At 43.3% G+C, this 22,098-nt stretch overlaps 1 protein-coding gene across 1 annotated transcript in view; it reads right to left on the reverse strand.

Annotated features, from left to right (window-relative positions):
* Window positions 1-22,098, reverse strand: part of kiaa1549la (KIAA1549-like a) — a 183,128-nt gene that overhangs the window by 26,731 nt on the left and 134,299 nt on the right. The window contains exons 15-20 of the mRNA XM_056282372.1: window positions 20,052-20,176; window positions 17,641-17,858; window positions 8,371-8,503; window positions 1,244-1,485; window positions 1,168-1,170; window positions 108-276 (exon numbers count right to left, since the gene is read on the reverse strand). Of these exons, the coding sequence (XP_056138347.1) occupies window positions 108-276; window positions 1,168-1,170; window positions 1,244-1,485; window positions 8,371-8,503; window positions 17,641-17,858; window positions 20,052-20,176 (890 nt within the window). The remainder of the gene's footprint in view (window positions 1-107; window positions 277-1,167; window positions 1,171-1,243; window positions 1,486-8,370; window positions 8,504-17,640; window positions 17,859-20,051; window positions 20,177-22,098) is intronic.

The raw sequence follows: 22,098 nt of genomic DNA on the forward strand, positions 1-22,098 counted from the left end.
AAGAGTCTCATCACTGCCCTTATCTGCCTTTTGTTGTTGATTATCATACAGGCACTCTATTCTATTCTATTCGACTCTATGCCTCAGCAGTAGTTGGAGGTACTTACCGGCTTGGGCAGGCTACACTGGTGCATGTCCTCATATCCGGCGGCGCTCCTCTGCCTGCCCACACAGGGGTGGTTCATGGTCCCTGGGGCGCTGGTCACCCCCTCGCTGTAGTGGCTGGTGTGGGACGGGTTGTAAGCGCTGTGGGCATGGTGATGATGGTGGTGGCGGCTGTTGGTCAGAGAGTTGAAGGTCATGACAGGAACATAAAAAACACACACACACAAATCGTTTGGACACCAAACACACTAATAAGAAGAATGGCCTGAAGGTCAAGTTCAGGTTCAAGATTTTTCCGAGCCAAGTTTGCAGAGGACAAGGAATTTGACTTGGTGGGAGGCTCAGCATCAACAACACAAAGAATGAAAAAAGGATAATTCCGTTTTTTTAACCACTTAGGTCTTATTTCTATAGTTTCTTCCATTGTGTATATCAGTTTTGTTATAATTTTAATCGCTGGTTTCATTTTGGTGATTTTGGACAGGGTACCACTGCTGGACACTGAATTACAGCGGGCGTCATATGGTGACATAGAATATGACCCTTAAACCTGTACTTTCAACAACAACAAAAAATCCTTGTGCCTCTGTTAGACTGTGTACATGAGTTGCCATTATCTATGACTTCTTACTTGTGCTGGCCAGGTAGTTTAGTAATGGCCACTACTGCCTAGGATAAGAACAGGTCTCTCTTTCCTGTCAACTGAACTTCGAAGTAGCTCAGTAATGCAATCAACCAGTGGTAATATTGGACATTTCAGGCAAAAAATGTTAATGTTCACTTTTGTTTTCACTTCCACACACAGGGTTTAGGTAAGTGGGTTTGGCTGGACTTGATGAAAGATGTCTGATGATCGCATTCTGAGGTGGTTCTGCAACTGCGACCCCCACAATGAAGCCGGTGAAATACAGATGATATCAAATCCGATATAAAAGATGGCGAATACTATGAAAGTAGCACCCTGGCCGTGAAAAAACAGAATTATCCTTTAAGAGAGAAAAGAGGAATACAAACCATGAGAAACTGGGGTTATTAAAACCTCTGACTGTACATCTGCCACACGAGCTACTGTCTCTCACCATCCCACTGTAAATAATCTGAGACATAGAAAAAAGATCTTAACAAAACACAAAATTACTTGGTTGGAGGGGAGGGGGGGGCATGGTCCGGGGGTGCTAGGCTGAAGGCGTTGCCTAGTAACATGTGCATCTGCGAGCGGACCTCATCGATAGACGGCTGCGAGCTGAGTGTGGAGGAATCGGAGCCACGGTGAGCTTTGACCCCCAGGCTGCTGTTCCCGGTTCCAGTAGACCCACCGCCGTAGCCCAGCGAGCTCATGAGACGGTCCACGTTAGTCTCCTCGAAAGGTTCTGGTTCACCCTGTACAGCACACACACAGCTGGCATTTAGGAGTCTCCAACACAGTCCTGAATCTGTGCCAAGAGAGCCTGCTATCGAAAACTCACAGCTGCATCAAGTATTTTAGCTAGCGACATATTTTGTTATGGTATACACACTGTTTCTATGCCAGCTTCTGCAAATCTGGTCATTTGCTTTATGGATTTATAGTCATGTACAGATACACCAGAGAGAAGACAGAAATAAGATGTAATTCCATCCATTATCTGAACCGCTTATCCTGCTCTCAGGGTCACAGGGATGCTGGAGCCTATTCCAGCAGTCAATGGGTGGCAGGCAGGGAGACACCCTGGACAGGCTGCCAGGCCATCATAGCACTCACACACACACACACACACACACACACACACATACACAAATACACACACACATACCCATTCATACCTAGGGACAATTTAGAACGGCCGATTCACTTGACCTACATGTCTTTGGACTGTGTTGGAGGAAACCGGAGCAACCAGAGGAAACCCACGCAGACACAGGGAGAACATGCAAACTCCACACAGAGGATGACCCGAGAAGACCCACCAAGGTTGGACTAACCCGGGGCTCGAAACCAGGACCTTCCTGCTGTGAGGCGACCACGCTAACCACTGCACCACCGTGCCGTCATTTTTATATATATATATATATATATATATATATATATATATATATATATATATATATATACACACATATAAAGATAGATGTAGGGGAAAAAAACTTTAATCCATAGCAGAACAAGCCTGTTTCATGTGCCATACACTCATCAGCTGCCAAGGTGGCTTAATATTCTATCTTAATATTCTATTTTAATATTCCACTCCTCATTTGTTGAGCACTCTTACCAACACCATTGATGGTTTCTGGAAAAAAAACAAACCAAAAAACAAAAAACGCTATATATATAATGTTCTCACCAAAACAGCCAAGACGATCTGATCTTTATGATATAATCGATGATGAAATACAGGATAATTTATGATGATACATGTGATACGCGAATGTCGAATAAATGAATCTTATTAACACAATTATCAAATGTCATAATTTTCAATCCATTCATCAAGCTTCTTTGCTAATGTGTATATTAATTGCTCAGTGCTCAAGCGCCTCAGGGTAAACCAAATTGCGTGCCTTCAGGCTAGCATTGACAATGATAGGTGTAGTGCCTCCCTTGACCACTGGAAGGATTTGCCGGAAGTCTCCACAAAGCATCGTTGGAATGCCTATTTCGCAAATGAATCAAATTTTAGAAATATTTTTTGACCTGTGCAATCCTTGGAAAGTCCTGTAAAGATACCTTTCTTTTTGTTCTACAATGAGTATTTCTGGAGTTTTAAGCAAACATACAAACATACACTCTTGCTTTATATATACATGTATATATACACTGCTCAAAAAATTAAAGGGAACACCTAAAAACACAATATAGACCTCGATGAATGAAATATTTCAGCTGAAAATCTTTATTTATTAGACAGAGGAATGTGTTTAGAGCAAAATAACCTAAGAATGATCAATGGAAATCAAAATCATTAGCCCATTAAGGTCTGGATTCAGAATCATACTCAAAATCAAAGTGGAAAATGAGAACATAGGCTGATCCAACTTCTGTGGAAATTCTTCAAGACGATTCAAAATGAGGCTCAGTAGTGTGTGTGGCCTCCACGTGCCTGTATGCACTCCCTACAACGTCTGGGCATGCTCCTGATGAGACGACGGATGGTCTCCTGAGGGATCTCCTCCCAGACCTGGATCAGGGCATCGGTCAACTCCTGGACAGTCCGTGGTGCGACATCGCGTTGGCGGATGGTATGAGACATGATGTCCCAGAGGTGCTCGATTGGATTCAGGTCTGGGGAACGTGCAGGCCAGTCCATAGCATCAATGCCCTCGACATACAGGAACTGCTGACACACTCTGGCCACATGAGGATGAGCATTGTCATGCATGAGCAGGAACCCAGGGCCCACTGCACCAGCATATGGTCTGACAATGGGTCTGAGGATCTCATCCCGGTACCTAATGGCAGTCATGGTACCTCTGGCTAGCACGTAGAGGTCTGTGTGGCCCTCCAAGGATATGCCTCCCCAGACCATCACTGACCCACCGCCAAACCGGTCATGCTGGAGGATGTTGCAGGCAGCAGAACGTTCTCCACAGCGTCTCCAGACTCTCTCACATCTGTCACATGTGTTCAGTGTGAACCTGCTCTCATCTGTGAAGAGCACAGGGCGCCAATGGCGAATCTGCCAACCAAGATGTTCTCTGGCAAAGGTCAATCGGGCTGCACGGTGTTTGGCTGTGAGCACAGGCCCCAATTGTGGACGTCGGGCCCTCATACCATCCTCATGCATTCTGTTTCTCACTGTTTGAGCAGAAACCTGCACATTAGTGGCCTGTTGAAGGTCGTTTTGTAGGGCTCCGGCAGTGCTCCTCCTGTTCCTCCTTGCACAAAGGACCAGATAGCGGTCCTACTGCGGGGTTGTTGTCCTCCTGCGGCCCCCTCCACGTCTCCTGGTGTACTGGCCTGTCTCCTGGTACCTCCTCCATGCTCTGGACACTGTGCTGGGAGACACATCAAATCTTCTTGCCACAGCACGCATTGATGTGCCATCCTGGATGAGCTGCACTACCTGAGCAACTTCTGTAGGTTGCAGATACCGCCTCATGCCACCTCTAGTGGTGAGGGCACTAGCAAAATGAAAAACTAACCAAAGATCGGCCAGAAAAGATGAGGACAGGCAAATGGTCTGTGGCCACCACCTGCAAATCCATTCCTTTTATAGGGGTTGTCTTGCAAATTGTCTAATTTCCACCTGGTGGAAATTAGACAATTTACCAACAGGTGAAATTGATTCACAAATCAGTGTTGCTTCCTAACTGGACAGGTTGATATCTCAAAAGTGTGATTGACTTGGAGCTACATTGCATTGCTTATGTGTTCCCTTTATTTTTTTGAGCAGTGTATATATATATATATATATATATATACACACACACACTCATGCATAACATAGATTATGATATGTATACAAACACACATACAGACAAATACAAACTCATATATACATCATCACATACATGGGAGCTTTATTCTCTATGCAGACATACTGCATGAAATTAAATGACAAATATAGTGTTCCTGATTTCCTGTACGTAGTACCTGTTGTTCTCACTTTTTGCTTACAGCAGCATTATGAAGGCATGAACACACAATTACTAGAACACAAGATAGGACTATATATCAAACCCTGATACCAATGCACACACACGTGCACACGCACACATACACATCTGCGTGCCATTTCAAAAGACAGTGGGCATCAGAAGCAGGAGGCTGCTGTCAGGTGTCCCGTCGGGGCAGGTGAACAGGTGTAATCATATTCAGTCATTGACATTCAACATCACAGCTGCTGCTGCTGCAGTGCTGCATGCAAGACACACAACAGAAACTGCTCTCTCACTCCGCCTCCCCTTTTACCGTTCATCTTTTTGTCTCCATCCTTTCTATTCCTTTTTTTTGCTCTATCTTTCTTCCTTTGTTCCTACTTTGCAGTCTTCCGTTTGAAGGATTCTACCCTTTATCTAATCTTTCTCCACTACCTTGACTCCTCTTCAAATATGCTACAAATTTATGAAGTTCATTCAAAGGTAATTCACTAATCCTCTTGGTTGGAACTCAGCATTCTGAAGCTGAGAGAGAGAGAGAGAGAGAGAGAGAGAGAGAGAGAGAGAGAGAGAGAGAGAGAGAGAGAGAGAGAGAGAGAGAGAGAGAGAGAGAGAGAGAGAGAGAGAGAGAGAGAGAGAGAGAGAGAGAGAATGACTTTTAACACAACTTTTATTACATGACATTAAAAAGATTTTTTCATGAACTGGTAAGCTAAAAAACAATAAATTTTCAGGCATCATTAGTGTGGCTCCATCAAATCATTTACAAAAACAACTTCCCTGTCGGGGTGTCCGGTTGGCGTGGTGGTCTATTCCGTTGACTACCAACATGGGGATCACCGGTTCAAATCCCTGTGTTGCCTCCGGCTTGGTCAGGCATCCCTTCAGGCACAATTGGCCGTGTCTGTGGGTGGGAAGCCGGATGTGGGTATGTGTCCTGGTCGCCGCAATAGCGCCTCCTCTGGTCGGTTGGGGCGCCTGTTCGGTGGGGAGGGGGAACTGGGGGGAATAGTGTGATCCTCCCATGTGCTACGTCCCCCTGGTGAAACTCCTCACTTTCAGGTGAAAAGAAGCAGGTGGCGACTCACTCCAGTGCATACATTAAAGGGCACCGATTCCTGTCCTCCTATGGCCACCTGTGCCACCATCCCATCATGGAACTGTGATAGGATGTTCACAAATTTGCTTGGATAGCTAAACTTTCTCAAGATTTTCCACAGTAGCTCTCGATTCACAGTGTCAAAAGCTTTGGAGAGGTCGACAAAAGCCATGAAAGGTCCTGATGTTGTGGGTCCGCGGTGGTGTAGCGGTCTAAGCTTCGGCTTTGTGTCGATGCAGTTGCCCACTGGGGACTGGGGTTCGCGCCCCGGTCTCGTCAGACCTGACTATGGCTGGACTCGATGAAGCAGCAATAATTGGCAACGCTATCTTCGGGAGGGGGCAGAGTCGGCTTGTGTTCGTCACATGAATGCGTCTCTATGTGTGTGGGAAAAAGTGGTTCGGCCTGGAGTCGCCTTGTCACGGAAGTGGCGAGGCATCTCCTTCAAGACTGCCGGCCGGAGAGATGCAGTTGGCAAAGGCATACAGTACGAGGGTGGTTGTTTGAATTAAAATAGGGATCGATTGGCCAGTAAATTGGGGGAAAAAGGGAAAAATCAGAAATAAATTTATATAAAAAGGTCCTGATGTTGTTCGCGGCACTTTTCTTGTAGCTGTCTTACTATGAAAATCATATCCACAGTACTCCTGTTCTTCCTGAACCCGCACTGTGACTCTGGCAGCAGATGTTCTGTTAAGTGCACCACCATCCTGCATATCATGACCTTTGCCACGGCTGTGGCCAGAGATGGACTTGTCCCCCTGTTTTTGTACAGGGTGACAATTTTAGCATCCCTCCATTGTTGAGGGACACTCTCCTGGTCCCAGACCTGCAGGATGTACTGATATATCATTTTGGTGCACAAATATCCTCCTTGTTTTAGGAGTTCTGCTGAGATACCATCACTGCCAGGGGACTTATTGTAATTGAGGGAGTTAATGGCTACAAGTACTTCCTGAAAAGTTGGTGAGTGGTCAAGGTCTGGGATGGATGGACGAGTTGACAGCTCTTCCAGGATGGATTGGTTGGTTGGTGAGTGCTGGCTAAGTAGGGCTTCAAAATGTTCAGCCCACCTTGCAAGGATCCGCTTCTGGTCTTTCAGGGTTGTCAGTCTGTCTGCTGACTTTAAGGGTGTGATAGAACAGTTTCTAAGGCCATATATAGTCCTCTCTCTCTCTCTCTCTCTCTCTCTCTCTCTCTCTCTCTCTCTCTCTCTCTCTCTCTCTCTCTCTCTCTCTCTCTCTCTCTCTCTCTCTCTCTCTCTCTCTCTCGCTCTCTCTCTCTCTCTCACACACACACACACACACACACACACACATACACACACACTTTTTTAATTTTCCACTGCTTCCAAAGTGCTCAAAACTGGCAGAAAGTACTGTCTTGCAGGAGCTTGTTAAAAAAACAGTAGGATTTAACCCTTTCACCCGGTGAAAAGATCAAATCTATGCTGACAAAGTGATGGTCAGTGACACCAACTGGACTTGTGTTACTGTGAACTAATCTGGAGCTAAGACTTTGGGAAATGTAGATCCTGTCTAGTTTTGCTGTGCTCACCCTGTTATTGCTGACCTTCACCCATGTGTATTGTCTGGATTGCGGTTGTTTGACCCAACAGATCTAAGTGTGTGATGATACTGTTAAATCTCTGAGATGAGTGTGGGTGGGGTTCCTCACTTGTCCTGTCCACTGTTAAGTGTATGGGGGAGCTGAAATCCCCACCAATGATAAATTGATCCTGATGATATTTCTTCAGCTCATTTTTTTTAGCAGTGTAAAAAAGATATCTTCTCATGTCCTACCTCTTCACCGACAGCCAACAGAACCTCTTCCACGGTGAGATTACTATGTGGCAGGACTATGCTTACTCCCTGCCAGATAGATGGAGGTGGCGTCTCGGAGGATGCCATTCCTCCCGAAAAGCACCTGACAAAACCACTGAACACTCGGTCAACACTCGTTAAAAAGTATTGAGAAAGCTTACCTGATCATGCACACAGGACAGATGAAGTATACAGGAGAAACTCCGAAAAAAAGGACAATGAACAATTCAAACTCTGCGCCAATCTCCCAACCACCACCCTCACTCATGCCCACACACCAAACCTCCCAGCATGCAGTAGAGAGAGAGAGCAGAGAGAGAGAGAGAGAGAGAGAGAGAGAGAGAGAGAGAGAGAGAGAGAGAGAGAGAGAGAGAGAGAGAGAGAGAGAGAGAGAGAGAGAGAGAGAGAGAGAGAGAGAGAGAGAGAGAGAGAGAGAGAGAGAGAGAGAGAGAGATGGGCCCGGAGGATTTAGTACTATTGTAGTTTACAGGTTATTATTTTGATAAAGTGACAGCTTTGGTTAACCTTTGGCAGGGAGGTGAGTAGGTAGAAAAGAAAGAAAGATTCTACCATATGCATATGTTAGTCCCTCTTCAGTTCTGCTCCATCCACCTCTCCAATCACTCTATCAAACCTTCCATCCATCAATCCATCCATCCATCAATTTAGTCAAATTATAATCATTATTATAGTGTGCAGTCCACATGGATCTCTAACAATGTTAAATTCATCAAGTCCATCTTACTCAATCCTTTTGCATCCACTCACATCATAGCCATTGTTGCGGATGCCTCTTCGGGATCTCTCTCTCAACACCAGCAGATCCATCTCTGTCTCCACCGGGCTTGGGCTGCTCAGAGACTGACGGCTCCAGTAAGTGGGCTCCCTAGGATGGGAGTATCTGTTGGGCAGATATAGAAATGGAAAGCATTACTGACACTGTTGATAAAGAAACCACACTTTGGGCTGTTCTTCTCAAAATGGATGCTGAGTATTTTGTCTCGAAAAGCTTTAGATTCAGATTCAGATTCAAATTCAAAAAACTTTATTAATCACAAGGGAAACTGTTTCTGTTACAGTTGCTCAAAACACTCAGAGGTACCCAAGTTTAAGAAAGAAAAAAAACAACAGTCAAATGAGCAAGGCAGCAAAAATAAGACTAGATGAAAAGTAGAAAAAATTGAGCTGAAGTAACAGTGCTGCTTGGTGATAAAAGCAATAAAACTGTACATAAGGTGACAAAGCTGCACATGGATATTGATTATATATAATATAAAATAATAATAAATGGAACATGAAAAATAAAAACAATGAGAATAGTAAAAATGTAAACAAGTGTGTGTGGAGGATGAGTACAAAAAGATCAGGTCTCCAAAATCACCCCAAAGGCTCACTGAGGTCCTCCCTTTGACAAAGGAGTTGTAGAGTTTAATGGCCACAGCTAAGAAGGATTTGTTGTGGTGTTCAGTGGAGGACTTTGGTGTTTAGAGTCTGTCACTGAATGTGCTCCTCTGTCTCACAAGTGCACTGCGGATGGGTTGGAAGACATTGTCCAAGATGGTCAGGAGTTTGCTTCTCTCCATTAGCAGCCAGGATGTCAAGGTTCCCCCACAGGACAGACCCGTCCTTCCTGATCAGTTTGCTGAGGTTGTTGGCATCAACTGCTTTAACTCTGCTGCAGTTCTTGTAGAGCGACTCAGTGTTCTCTGTCCAGTCCAGCTTACTGTCCAAGTGGACACCCAAGTACTTGTAGTCCTGAACAACCTCCACTTCCACCCACTGGATGGAGAGAGGGGTTACTGGAGCTTTGGCTCATCTCAAGTCCATAACCAGTTCCTTTATCTTGCTGATGTTGAGCTGTAATGGTTAAGCTCACACCAGTCAACAAAACTGTCCTCCAACCTCCTGTACTCAGTCTTATCTCCTTCCCTCATAAATCCAACAACTGCAGAGTCATCAGATAACTTCTGCACGTGGCAGGACTCTTGTGTTGTACTTGATGTCTATGGTGCAGTGGATGAAAAGGAAGAAAGACAGGACTGTACCCTGCAGGGCCTCTGTTCTTGCCCACAGCCATGTTTGACACAGTTCTACAAACACACAAACTGTGGCCATACGGTAAAGTAATCTGTAATCCAGGACACTAGGGTATTGTCCATCTGCATCGCTGTCAGCTTCTCTCTGATGAGCAGGGCTGGCTGGATGGTATTGAAGGCGCTGTGGAAATCAAAGAACATGATTATCACTGTGCCCCCTGGCCTGTCTAAATGGGTGTAGATGCAGTGGAGTAGGTAGATGATGGCATTGTCCACTCCAACTCGGGACTGGTAAGTGCACTGGAGGGGGTCCAATGAGGGCTTGACCAGTGGCTGGAGGTACACCAGGACCAATCTTTCCAGGGTCTTCATAATGTGGGAGGTCAGCGTCTGTAGTCATTAAGAGGCATTGGTTTACATCTTCTTCGGTACAGGCATGAGGCAGTATGTCTTCCACAGCACAGGGACCCTTTCCAAGCTCAGGCTCAGGTTGAAGATACACAGGAGCACTCCGCTCAGCTGGGGGGCACAGGCCTTGAGCACCCTTGGGCTGATGCTGTCAGGACCCACGGCCTTGCCCGGTCGAAGTCTTTTTAGTTCTCTTCTCACCTGATCAGCGGAGATCGTCATAGGGTGAGTATCAGTGGTGGAGTTAGGCGAGGGAGGTTTCAGTGGCTTTAATGGGCAGTGGATGAGTGTGTGAAGGGCTGATGCTTGGAGCAGGCAGGTGACAGTTGAGCTACTTGGGGAGAGAAATCAGGGCTGTCCATCAAATCTTTTGACAAAGAGACTCAACTCGGTGGCCTTGTCCATGCTGCCCTCTGTCACTTAGCCACTCGTCTTCTTGTAGTGCTGCTTGCAAGTGATGCTCCTCATGCAGCTGCAAACTTCAGTAATGTTGTTCTGTTGGAACTTCAGCTCCAGCTTCCTCTTGTGGCTGTCCTTCCCCTCTGTGCTTTTCACAGACAGCTCTCTCCAAATACTTTTGGCCTCCTCTTTGTCATCTGAACTGAAGGTGCACTTCTTCTCATTCAAGAGGGTCTTAATGCCTTCGGTGACCCAGGGCAAGTTGTTCAGGAAACAAAAAAAAAAGTCTTCAGGGGAGTTGTCAACACAGAAAATGATGTGGTCTGTGATGCAGTCTGTGAGTCCGTCAATGTCTTCCCTATGCGGCTCACAGAGCACCCCCCAACCCGTTGCCTTGAAAGCTCCCTTCAGAATTGCTACTGGCCTCCCCGGACAGTTAACAGTCCTGATCAAGGCATGCTGTCGCTGAACCAGGGGCATGTACAGGGGAACTCCTGGTTCAACGAAAGCCTACCTCCACCAACAACAATAATTTAGTTTTATGTAGCGCCTTTCAATGAACCCAAGGATGCTTTTACACTAAATTAAAAAAAAAGATTAAAATAAAGCCAAAAGACTACAGACCATAGGCCTTGGTAAAAAGGCAGATGTGTAAAAACCAGGTCCAGAAAGTAAAAGTCCAAACCATGTATTTGCTCCACTCATGCACTACACCAGCAGATTCTAGTCAACACCACTCCTCAACTAGGTAGGGAAAACTAGCTAATTAAATCAGCTAGTTTAGTAACATGGTTGGAGCAAATACACGGTTTGGACATTTACTTTCTGGACCTGGTTTTTATACCTTTGTAAAAAGGTAGGTTTTCAGTAGTCTTTTAAAATTGTCCACAGAAGCAGCATTGCAGATACCAGGATACCTTTGTAATGATAGATTTTTTAATGATGATTATAGTAACAACAATGGTTGCCAGAAGTACCTATGATGTAAATTTTTTTTGAATAATCTTTTTATTTGGAGATGTTAACAAGCGCAAAATACAATAGGCATGAAATTAGACTATGACCATTTTTCTTTTTTCTTTTACACAAACACCTCAACCACCCACCCTTCCCACCCACCAAAACATGGGGTGCACCCGCCTAGAGAAGCAGAAAAAGAAAATAAGATAATAACACATATACAATAATAATAATAAGAGATACATTTACATGTGAAAGAGGTCACATTTAGCCATGTTTAATGTCACTGTGTACATACATATTCACGATTGCAGTCATACATGCCTGCATCAGTCCAAGGCAGAAACAATTTCGATACAATTTAAATACAATATCCACAATATGTATATCCCTAGAATATACAATCCCTGGTAACTAGTATATAAGAAAAAAATAAAGATATGGGGAAGGAAAAATAAATGAATATGTTTAAACACTTCTATTTGTGAAATGTTATATAGGCCTATTGTGGTTTGTGGTGACTAAATATCTTACGTCATCAGGCAAAGTTTTTAGTTTGCTTAGATATGTCAAAATTGGACCCCAGATGGAGAAAAAATTGTCACTGGACCCCCTAAGAGTGTACTTAATCTTCTCTAACTGTATGAAATGCATCAGATCACTCAACAACATAGACAGTTTAGGTGGGTGTTTTGATTTCCAATGTAATAAAATTCTTCTGCGAGCAAGCAGTGTCGTGAAAGCAATGATGGTTTAATGGCTTTTCCTCATTATAGGGTGTTCCCCACCTGTGATTCCAAATATAGCTGCTGCTGCATTGGGTTGGAAATCAATATCAAGTGCTTCTGACAGTGATTTAAAAACCATAGACCAGTAAGTTGTCAGAGCAGGGCATGACCAAAACATATGGGTTAAGTTGGCAGGGGTGTTATGGCACCTGTCACAACCTGAGTCTGAATTAGGGTAAATCTTAGCTAGTCTTGCTTTAGAAAAATGAGCACGATGTAGGACTTTGAACTGTATTATACTTAGTCTTGCACAGGAAGTATTATCGTTCACTTTTTGTAAAGCACAGTTCCAGTTGTCCTCATCCATGTCCTCTCCAAGCTCAGCTGCCCAGTCTGCCCTAATCTTAGCAAGAGTTATGTTTTTAAGAGAAGCTATACAATCACGTATCCTTGAAATTAGTCCTTTAGAATTAAAAGGGATCTCTAGCATACCATCTAAACCTGAGATTGAAGATAAGTTTGGAAAGTTGGGGTCATGGCTCTGAAGTCATCAAAGCTTGCAAATACACTGTTTATGTACATATCTTTAAATTTAGAAATACCTTGTCTTTGCTGCAAAGAGAATGCAATCTAATCTGGCTGGGGGGAAAGGTGATTATTGCATATAGGACTCATGCCAACACCATTTATGTACATACCTTTAAATTTAGAAATACCTTGTCTTTGCCAAAAAAGTGAATGCAGAGTCTAATCTAGCTGGGGGAAAAAGGTGATTATTGCATATAGGACTCATGCTAAGACAATGTTTGAACCCAAAGTTCCGTCTAAATTGAAACCATATCTTGAGGGTATTGATGACGACTGGGTTGTTAGTAAAGTGTGTAATAGAAAGAGGAGAGCTGGAAGTGACCAGGGCTGTGAGAGATGATGAGATACAAGATGTAGCCTCAAAGTCACACCAGTCTGTATCTGGCGAGTGAAGCCAATACATAATTTTTTGAACATTTGCAGCCCAATAGTAAGAGCAAAGATTTGGAAGAGCTAAGCCACCCTGTAATTTAGGCCTTTGTAGTAGTTCTATACGTATTCTAGGGATCTTATCACTCCATATGAATGAAATAAAAACCTTATCAATGGATTTAAAAAAGGATTTAGGAAGATAAAGTGGGATACATTGAAACAAATAAAGGAATTTGGGGAGTACATTTATTTTAAGACAATTCACTTTTCCTGCCAAGGACAAGTGATGTGACTTCCACTTTTTCAGGTCTAGTCTGAATTTCTCAAATAAAGGAGAAAAGTTTTCCTGATAAAGCCTTTGCATGTCTCTCATGATATTAATGCCCAAATATTTAAAGCCATTTCTAGACATTTGGAACGGTAAGGCATTATCTTGTATTTGAAGAGCCAAGTCATTAACAAGGTAATATTCACTTTTGTCAAAGTTTACTTTGTACCCAGAGAATGTACCGAAGCTCTCCAAAGCATGGATAATGTGAGGTGTGCTTAGAACTGGATCTGAAACATATAATAATAAATCATCAGCGTATAAAGACAACCTATGCTCTATTCCTCCTCTATGAATTCCACTTACAGATGGTAATGATTTAAGTGTAATGGATAAGGGCTCTATAGCTAAAGCAAATAATAGTGGACTGAGTGGGCAACCCTGACGGGTCACTCTTGACAGCTGGAAGTATTGTGATTGTTTACCATTTGTAACAACTGACGCTTTGGGTGAAGTATACAAAAGCTTAATCCATGAAATAAAATTAGGACCATACCCACATTTTTTTAAACAAGTGAACAAAAATTCCCATTCGACCCTGTCAAAAGCCTTCTTTGCATCCAGGGAGATGACCACCTCTGGTACCTCACTGGACGCAGGAGAGTGAATAATATTCAAAAGCCGACGGATATTTGTGAATGAATGTCGTCCTGAAATGAAGCTGGTTTGGTCAACAGATATCACTTCATGCATTGGGGTTTCTAAGCGTTGGGCAAGAGCTTTGGCTAGGATCTTCACGTCACAGTTTAGGAGAGAAATGGATCTATATGAACCACATTCTGTGTAATTTTTACCTGGCTTAAGCAGGAGAGTAACTGATGTTTCGGTCAGTGTTTGTGGCAGCGACCCACGAGACAGAGAATCATTAAACATATCGAGTAAAATTATAAACAATTTGTTAGAGAATGTTTTAAAGAACTCCATTGGGTACCCATCCGGGCCAGGCAGTTTACCACTTTGCATCGCCATTATTGCATTAATGATTTCTGTCTGTTGTAGTGGGAGTTCAGTCTCAGCCCTATGAATTGCATTGATAGAAGGAGCCTGGAGATTATCAAAAAAATTTTCCATATCAATACTGTCACTTGTTGCTTCTGACGTATATAGGTTTGAGTAATATGAGGCGAATGTTTCATTAATTTCACCTGGGTTAATAGTTAACTCCCCATTTGCTTTCCTAATTTGTGGGATCTGCCGAGCAACTGCTTGGCACTTAAGCTGGTGTGCTAAGAGACGACCAGCCTTCTCACACTGCTCATAGACAAATCCACGTGATTTTAGTAAGAGTCGTTCTGTCTTTCTAGTTGATAAGTTATATTGGGTTTGGAAGTCGCGCTTCCTTTTAAAGAGCTCAGGGGAAGGGGCAGTAGAGTACAGAGCATCCACTGTATCTATAGATTTAATGAGCTGGTCCTGTTTAAGCCTTTGCATCTTATTGAATTTAGCTGAATAAGACATAATCTCGCCCCTGATAACAGCTTTCAATGTTTCCCAAAGCAACAATGAGGAAATATTATATTTTTTATTGAATTCAATAAAGTCATCAATTTTTTTAGATATCAATACGCAAAAGGCTTTATCAGACAATAAAGTTTTGTCTAATTTCCAAGGAGAGTGTTCCAAATTGTTAAGAGGAAATGTGATATCTAGTAACACAGGGACGTGATCTGATTCAATTATAGTCATATATTCAGTTTCAGTGACATAGGGGAGAAGCATTCTATCAATGAAGAAATAGTCTATTCTACTATATGATTGATGAACTGGGGAAAAGAAGGAGAATGATTGATTTTGTGGAAATAAGGAACGCCTAGGCTGGACACCTCCTATCTGATCCATAAAGAGTGACAGTAATTTGGCCATTTTTGAAGGAGTTGTGGATTTAGGATTAGAACGGTCTAGTACTGGATTAATTACACAGTTCAGATCACCACCAAAGATCAATTGTTGTGAGTTCAAATCTGGTATTAATGACGTGACTCTTTCTATAAATTTACCATCATCCCAAATTGGGGCGTAAACATTAACCAAAATGACAGGTTTGTGGAAAAGGAACCCAGACACCATAACATAGCGTCCCTGTGGATCTGAAATAACAGTGGATGCACTGAACTGAATTTTTTTATGTATCAATATAGCTGTTCCATGTGATCTGGAATTTAATTTCGAGTGAAACACGTCCCACCCAACCTTTTCTTAGTCTGACTTGGTCTTTAACAAACAGGTGAGTTTCTTGAAGAAATGCAATTTCACAATTTAAATATTTAAGGTGATTGAATATTCTAGCTCTTTTTACAGGTCCGTTTAAACCTTTTACATTCCAGCTGATGAACCGTACACCAGCCTTAATAGTTCTATTTTCCATATTTAGCCAGGAATGGCAAAGTAACAGTGATGACAGTGACAAGATAAATACGTGGTTGTAATAGAATGCACAGCCTCATGAATAACCTCTCTAAGGAAAACAAAAGAAAATACACATTGTAAAAAAACTAAAAAAAAAAACTAGGCGTGCCCCTTCCCATAACCCTGTCCCTCATCCCAAACATGAATGAAACTAAAACTGAGCCTATACTTGTTCCTCTCTCTGAGGCAAGCTGCAGGCTACATCCTATTCCCAAGTCCGTCCGGTAATACAACCTGACTCTTTCAACAAAAAAGGCTCCCAGCAATGAAATATTAAGAGCTTATCATACTCAAGGAAAAAAATAAGTTAAAGATTGAACCGAACAACATCTGTAGGCCAGCTGAGCAATCAATATACGTATGAAAGCACCACCTATGATGGCAATACAAAAAAGAAAAGAAAAGAGAGAAAAAAGAAGAAAAGAGAGGGTAGGTGACGTCTCTATAATGAGTGAGCTGAACAGAAACGAGTTAACGTAGCCCAGCAATAATACAGTGAGAGTGACCATACCTTCAGTCCCCGGGCTGTTGAGAGGGGGTTTTCAAACAGTAAACACAGCCCTACCCATTTTCAAATCAGTCCAGGTAATCAACAGTCTCCAACCAGTGTGGTTCAAAACAGCCATTTTACTAGCCTACTTTTTAGCTATCTTCTGATCATATAACTTCTGAGCTTCACCAGGGGAGTCAAAGGTGTGCGAGTCGTCTCTGTACATCACGCGCAGCCGGGCCGGATACAGTAGGTGGAACAGCATGTTCTTTTGGTACACAGCTTGTTTGATGCCGTTAAATGTGGCTCGCTTTTTAGTTAGTGCTGTGCTGAGGTCTTGATAAACTCTTATAACTGCTCCTTGCTACTTCAGCTCGTGGTTCCTGGCCCAGAGCAATGCAACTTCCTTCTGCTGGAATCTGTAAAAGCAAACCAGGAACATGCAGGGGGCTGTTCCTCGGCCGGATTTGAAGGTCGGGGTCCGGTGTGCTCTCTCCAGCTCAGGCGGTGCAGAAAAGACATCAGGACCCATTATTTGCATCAGCATCTCCGACATGAACTTCACCAGATCTTTACTGTCCTCACTGCCTTCAGGAATGTTCAGTACACAGAGATTGGCCCTCCGAGATCGGTTCTCGAGGTCGTCGATCCGGTCCTGCAGAAACAGGTTTTGGGTTCGGAGCGTTTTGATGGTGGACTCAGCTGCAGTTAAACGTTCAAAGTTGTCACTGGTTACAGACTCCACAGAGGTAAGGCGATTTTGGAACGAGTTCACTGTCGCCTGCAAGGAGTCCAGTCCAGTGAGGCTTGCAGGGGTTTAGTGGACTCTTGGATCAGGGAAGAAACATCATCCCTGAGTGACCTCCTCTGCTTTTCGAATTCTGCAGACAGTTGATCCATGGAAATGAGCATATCAGCTGTGGTATCTCTGGTTTCTGTCGTTTTCGAAGGGTTGTTAGCAAACGCTGCTAGCTTCTCGGCTGCGTTCTTGGAAACGTTAGCATATGCACGGTTAGCATTAGCTGGAGTTTTGTCGACGCTACTTAATGGTTTGGTGTGTTTACAGTGGCTCATTTCACAAGATATTAAGTAAGTCTTACGAGGCCTTATTTGTCAAAGTCTCAAAGGAAATGCTAGGTAAAACAAGTTTTGTCAAAAAGTAAACTGGGAGCCCTCAGCCATGCATCCTCTACCTACATCGCATAACCGGAAGTCCCCCCTATGATGTAATTTAACGTGATATGTTAAAGCTCACTTTTAAGCAAAGATTCATAACATACTATGCAGAACTTTCAAAGACGTGCCTGGTCCTCAGTTTCTCACCTTTTATGACACCCTGCAAAGGATGCCCTTTTCTCCTCAGCTGTCATTGGCTCCTTGACCCCACTGTCATGTCGACTGTGTCTGTCCCGGTGACTGTACCCATGGCTCCCGCTCTCGGACAGAGAGAATTCTCCGTAACCCTTCCTCCTGGCCTTCTGACGCAGCTTGTTCCTGTAGTGTTCAATGTCTGACTTCTGCTTCAGTCCACCATGGTTCACCTGCAGAGACACATTGGTTAGCAGGGAGTACCTGATATATGTCGAATTTAAAAACTCAAACATGGCTCTCCCTGTGTTCAAAGACATCTCAGTTTGTATTGAAAATTCATCTCTGTCTTCTCTAGCCAGGAATGACAGAGAAGAATTTGCTCAACCTTGGACATGTCTTTTTTTTTCTCCTCGGATTAATTGGGACCAAGCTGCAAAGTATCCAGTGTTGTCTGCTAGATATACGCTTAACCCTTGGTGCATTTGTGAGTGTGTGTGATGCGTTGATACTGAGCATGTTTACATGCAAATCATGAATAATCCAGTCATAAATCAGTAAAGGCCTTACTCTGACCTTTGCAACAGTGTAGTTATCTTTATCAAGTTCAGCTCAAAAATGGCAAAGATATCAATCAATATTTAAATTTATTTACACATGTACACAGCATAGTAGGTTGATAATTTTTAAAACTATACAAAATTACCTGTTTTTAGGGAGACTTGAAACATAAATCAGCTATTATAAAGTTAGGTCCATGTGGAAGTGTCAGTAATCTGAACAGCAAATAAATTAATTTTCAACTTTTACCATAAAAAGAGAACAGAGGAGTGGTGACTGGAAAAATGTATGTACAGCAGCCCAGTGGACATGGGCAACAAGCTATTTAGATTTTTGAGGTGTGCACATCCGTCACACCCATGGTAACCCAAAAACCTAGACGGTTTTCCACCTGCAGGCTCCATGCAAACTCAACCAGGAGGCATCTCCTCACCCAGGCCAGAAGTGACACATCTGCACACAAGGCACAGAGGTCACGAGATCTTTCTTTTTTTCTTTCGTTTTGGAATTTTTCACTTTTTTCTCCCCAATTGTACTTGGTCAATTACCCCACTCTTCCAAGCCATCCCAGTCGCTGCTCCACCCCCTCTGCCGATCCGGGGGAGGGCTGCAGACTACCACATGCTTCCTCCGATACATTTGGAGTTGCCAGCCGCTTCTTTTCACCTGGCAGTGAGGAGTTTCACCAGGGGGACGTGGTGTGTGGGAGGATTACACTATTCCCCCCAGTTCCCCCTTCCCCTGAACAGGTGCCCCGAGTAACCAGAGGAGGCGCTAGTGCAGCGACCAGGACACATACCCACATCCGGCTTCCCGCCCGCAGACATGGCCAATTGTGTCTGTAGGGACGCCTAACCATGCCGGAGGTAACACGGGGATTCGAACTGGGATCCCTGTGTTGGTAGGCAACAGAATAGACCACCACGGTACCCGGACGCCCACACGATGTTTCTTTTGAGATACATTCTTTTATTCTCCACCCAAACTCTGACAAGTCCTGTTCTTGATACCTCCATTTTTTTTCTTCTTTCCATGATTAAGGGGAGATACCTGAACTTAACCTCTTTAGGGAGAATACCAAAACTAAACTCAACTGTCCAATATCTAAACTGTCCAATCAGTGGTCATCCTAACACAGGAGGCGGGATTTGCCCAAACCCAGGTGGGGAAAAAAATAACACCTGAAAAGGGAATGATCACATGGTGTTCGTGCCTGGGGTGAAAGATGGGATACAATACAAAAAAACCCCATTAACACTGCCATTAAATAATAAAAGAAAACTAACTCACAGAATTGATGATTTGTATGCCATCTTTGTTGACAGTTTTTTTATCCAAACATTTGTGATGTTGGACTCAGTTTGCCATCGCATGCAACTAAACTTAGCACAAAAAGTAAGGAAATTTGTGTTTGGTAGATTATTTCTTTGTTGTAACAATGCTTCTTGGCAATAAATCTTATATCAGGCAGCTGATTGTCAGCACCTGGGGTACCAGAAGCTCAAAACAAGAGTCAATAGCAACAGCAAAATAAGCTGTTTGGCATTGGCAGAGAAGATTTGGCAAATTTTTCATGGGCGCAACCCACATACTCAGCTCTGCTGCTCATCCCACAAATGCATGTTCCTGACAAATGTGGCACCATTTAAAAGGGAAATAAACAGGCTTTCCAATGGTATAAGATTTATTGCTAAGAGGCATTGTTACAACAAAGAAATAATCCACCAAACACAAATTTCCTTACTTTTTGTGCTAAGTATATATCCCAGCTGTGTGTTTGCGTGTGTGAGAGATTGTGTGTCCGTGCCCAGCCTGTTTACTCTTGCTGTGTGTATTTGAGTGTGGGTTCATATGTTTAGGCTCACATCTCCATTGAGGACCACAGAGTCCTGGCTGTGGGAGGAGGGGGAGGGATAGGAGTAGGTGGGCTGGGCCGTCATTGGCTTGATGGTGATCAGTCGTAGAGAGCCTGAATGGTCCTCATAGGGGTCTGGAAAGAGAATAGGCAGAACGAAGTTATCGAGGAAAGTAAAAAGCAAAAAGAGAGACAGGGGAAGAAAGAGGGGGAGACAGACAGAGGCATATAGTATATATGTGTAAATATCTGTGCTTGCGTGACTATGAGTGTGTATCTGCAAACATATCATGTGAGAAGGGATCCAACACCCTTGGGGGCCCATGTGTTGATGCAGGTAACAGCGGGAGAGAATGGTCGTGCTGTGTTGTGTTGTGTTGTTTCGTGTCGTGTTGTGTTGTGTTGTGTTGTGACGGGTCTACATGTGACTCATTGCCTGACTGACATTATATGGCAGACTGTTCCATCGAAGGGCTATAAAAGTCTCTCATTAGCTCAACACCGAGCCCACACTGCTGGCACTTCTGTAAGGTAGATGTCTGGCAACCGGGAAAGTTTTTTTTCCTTGATATTTCTGCATTATCAGTCATTGTGCAAAGAGGCAATCTGACATCAGAGAAAGGTGCCACTCATGCAGAAGAGGTCATATGCCATATTTGAAACCCCAAAATCACATCTGTCTGCAGATCCTGAGATTTAATAATCGGACTTCCCATATATATGATATGCATCAACCCACTGTATATGAATTAAGAAATCTCTTTTCAGATGGCTGGAGATGAGAAAATAGAAATACATTCATAACACAGGTTTAGTGCCCACAGACACACACATCAAATTGTACTTTGATTATACTCTGTTGTGGAAGTCATACAAAATATTGTTTATTTTGCTGTTTTACATTAATGTATGTGTAACTGTAAGCTTTTTAGTTTACTTGATGTTAAGGGAGATCCCACAAACAACCCCCCCAGCCGAAAAAAAAACATCACCTCCAAAAACCTCAAAACTTATTTTGACCACAGCAAGTCAGGGGTTGATTTAGAAAAAACATTTGAGAGAGAAGCAATCTGTCAAATGTTGTGTATTTATTGCAGCCAAACTAAACAACAAATCATGTATTCCTGATGCTTACTTCAATATTTTAATAGTCCGTTTTTAGGGTCAGTCCATTACCTAATATTAAAGCCAGCAGACAAAATTACAGCCTGATCAGACCTCCTCCATACACAGTCCAGGCTCCGCAAGTTCCCTTCAATCTCAACATCTATTCAGACAAACACTCACACAATATACTTGTATATCTATCTATCTATCTATCTATCTATCTATCTATCTATCTATCTATCTATCTATCTATCTATCTATCTATCTATCTATCTATCTAGATAGATAGATAGATAGATAGACAGACAGTTTTTTGCCCGTGAATGGTTTGTTCTAGTAGCCCACTTCTCGTTAGATTGTCTTGGCTTCCTAATGCCGGGATCAGACTACACAAATTCAGCCCAATTCTGAGACGATTTTGTCATCACCGACACATTTTCAGCACCGGGCCTGATTATGAACATCGGGAATGACGAACAGGGGTCTTTAGCCTGTGTAGTGTGACATAATTGAAGAATGGCGATGCGGTGCATTGGACGCCCCATGACGAAAAGTCTAGCATGTCAGAATTTTTTGTATTTTCCTGCCTGGTCTGATGTCTCCTATGACTTGTTCCTTGATGTTGAACCAATAGGATGACAGAGTGCTCTCTGGTACACATATGTAAATATGGCAAAGAGAAAGCAATGCTGCTGTTGCTGCTGTCAGGTGGAGCAATGAAACCAAGGAAAGGTTCGTTGAGCAGTGGCAACAATACCTCTGACTTTCTGATATTTCCTCAAGAGAGTACCATGACAGAGTCTAGGCTAAATGTTGGCGAGAAATAGCAGAGGCACTTCAGCAACCTGGTGAGTAGCTGGATAAACTATGCTAGGTTATCATTCCCCAGTGGCATTAGCCGCAACAGCATCCACAGTTTTTTTTTCCTTTCTTTTCGGAACATAAGACCG

The sequence above is a fragment of the Lampris incognitus genome, chromosome 6 (assembly GCF_029633865.1).
Source record: "Lampris incognitus isolate fLamInc1 chromosome 6, fLamInc1.hap2, whole genome shotgun sequence".
NCBI lineage: Eukaryota > Metazoa > Chordata > Actinopteri > Lampriformes > Lampridae > Lampris > Lampris incognitus.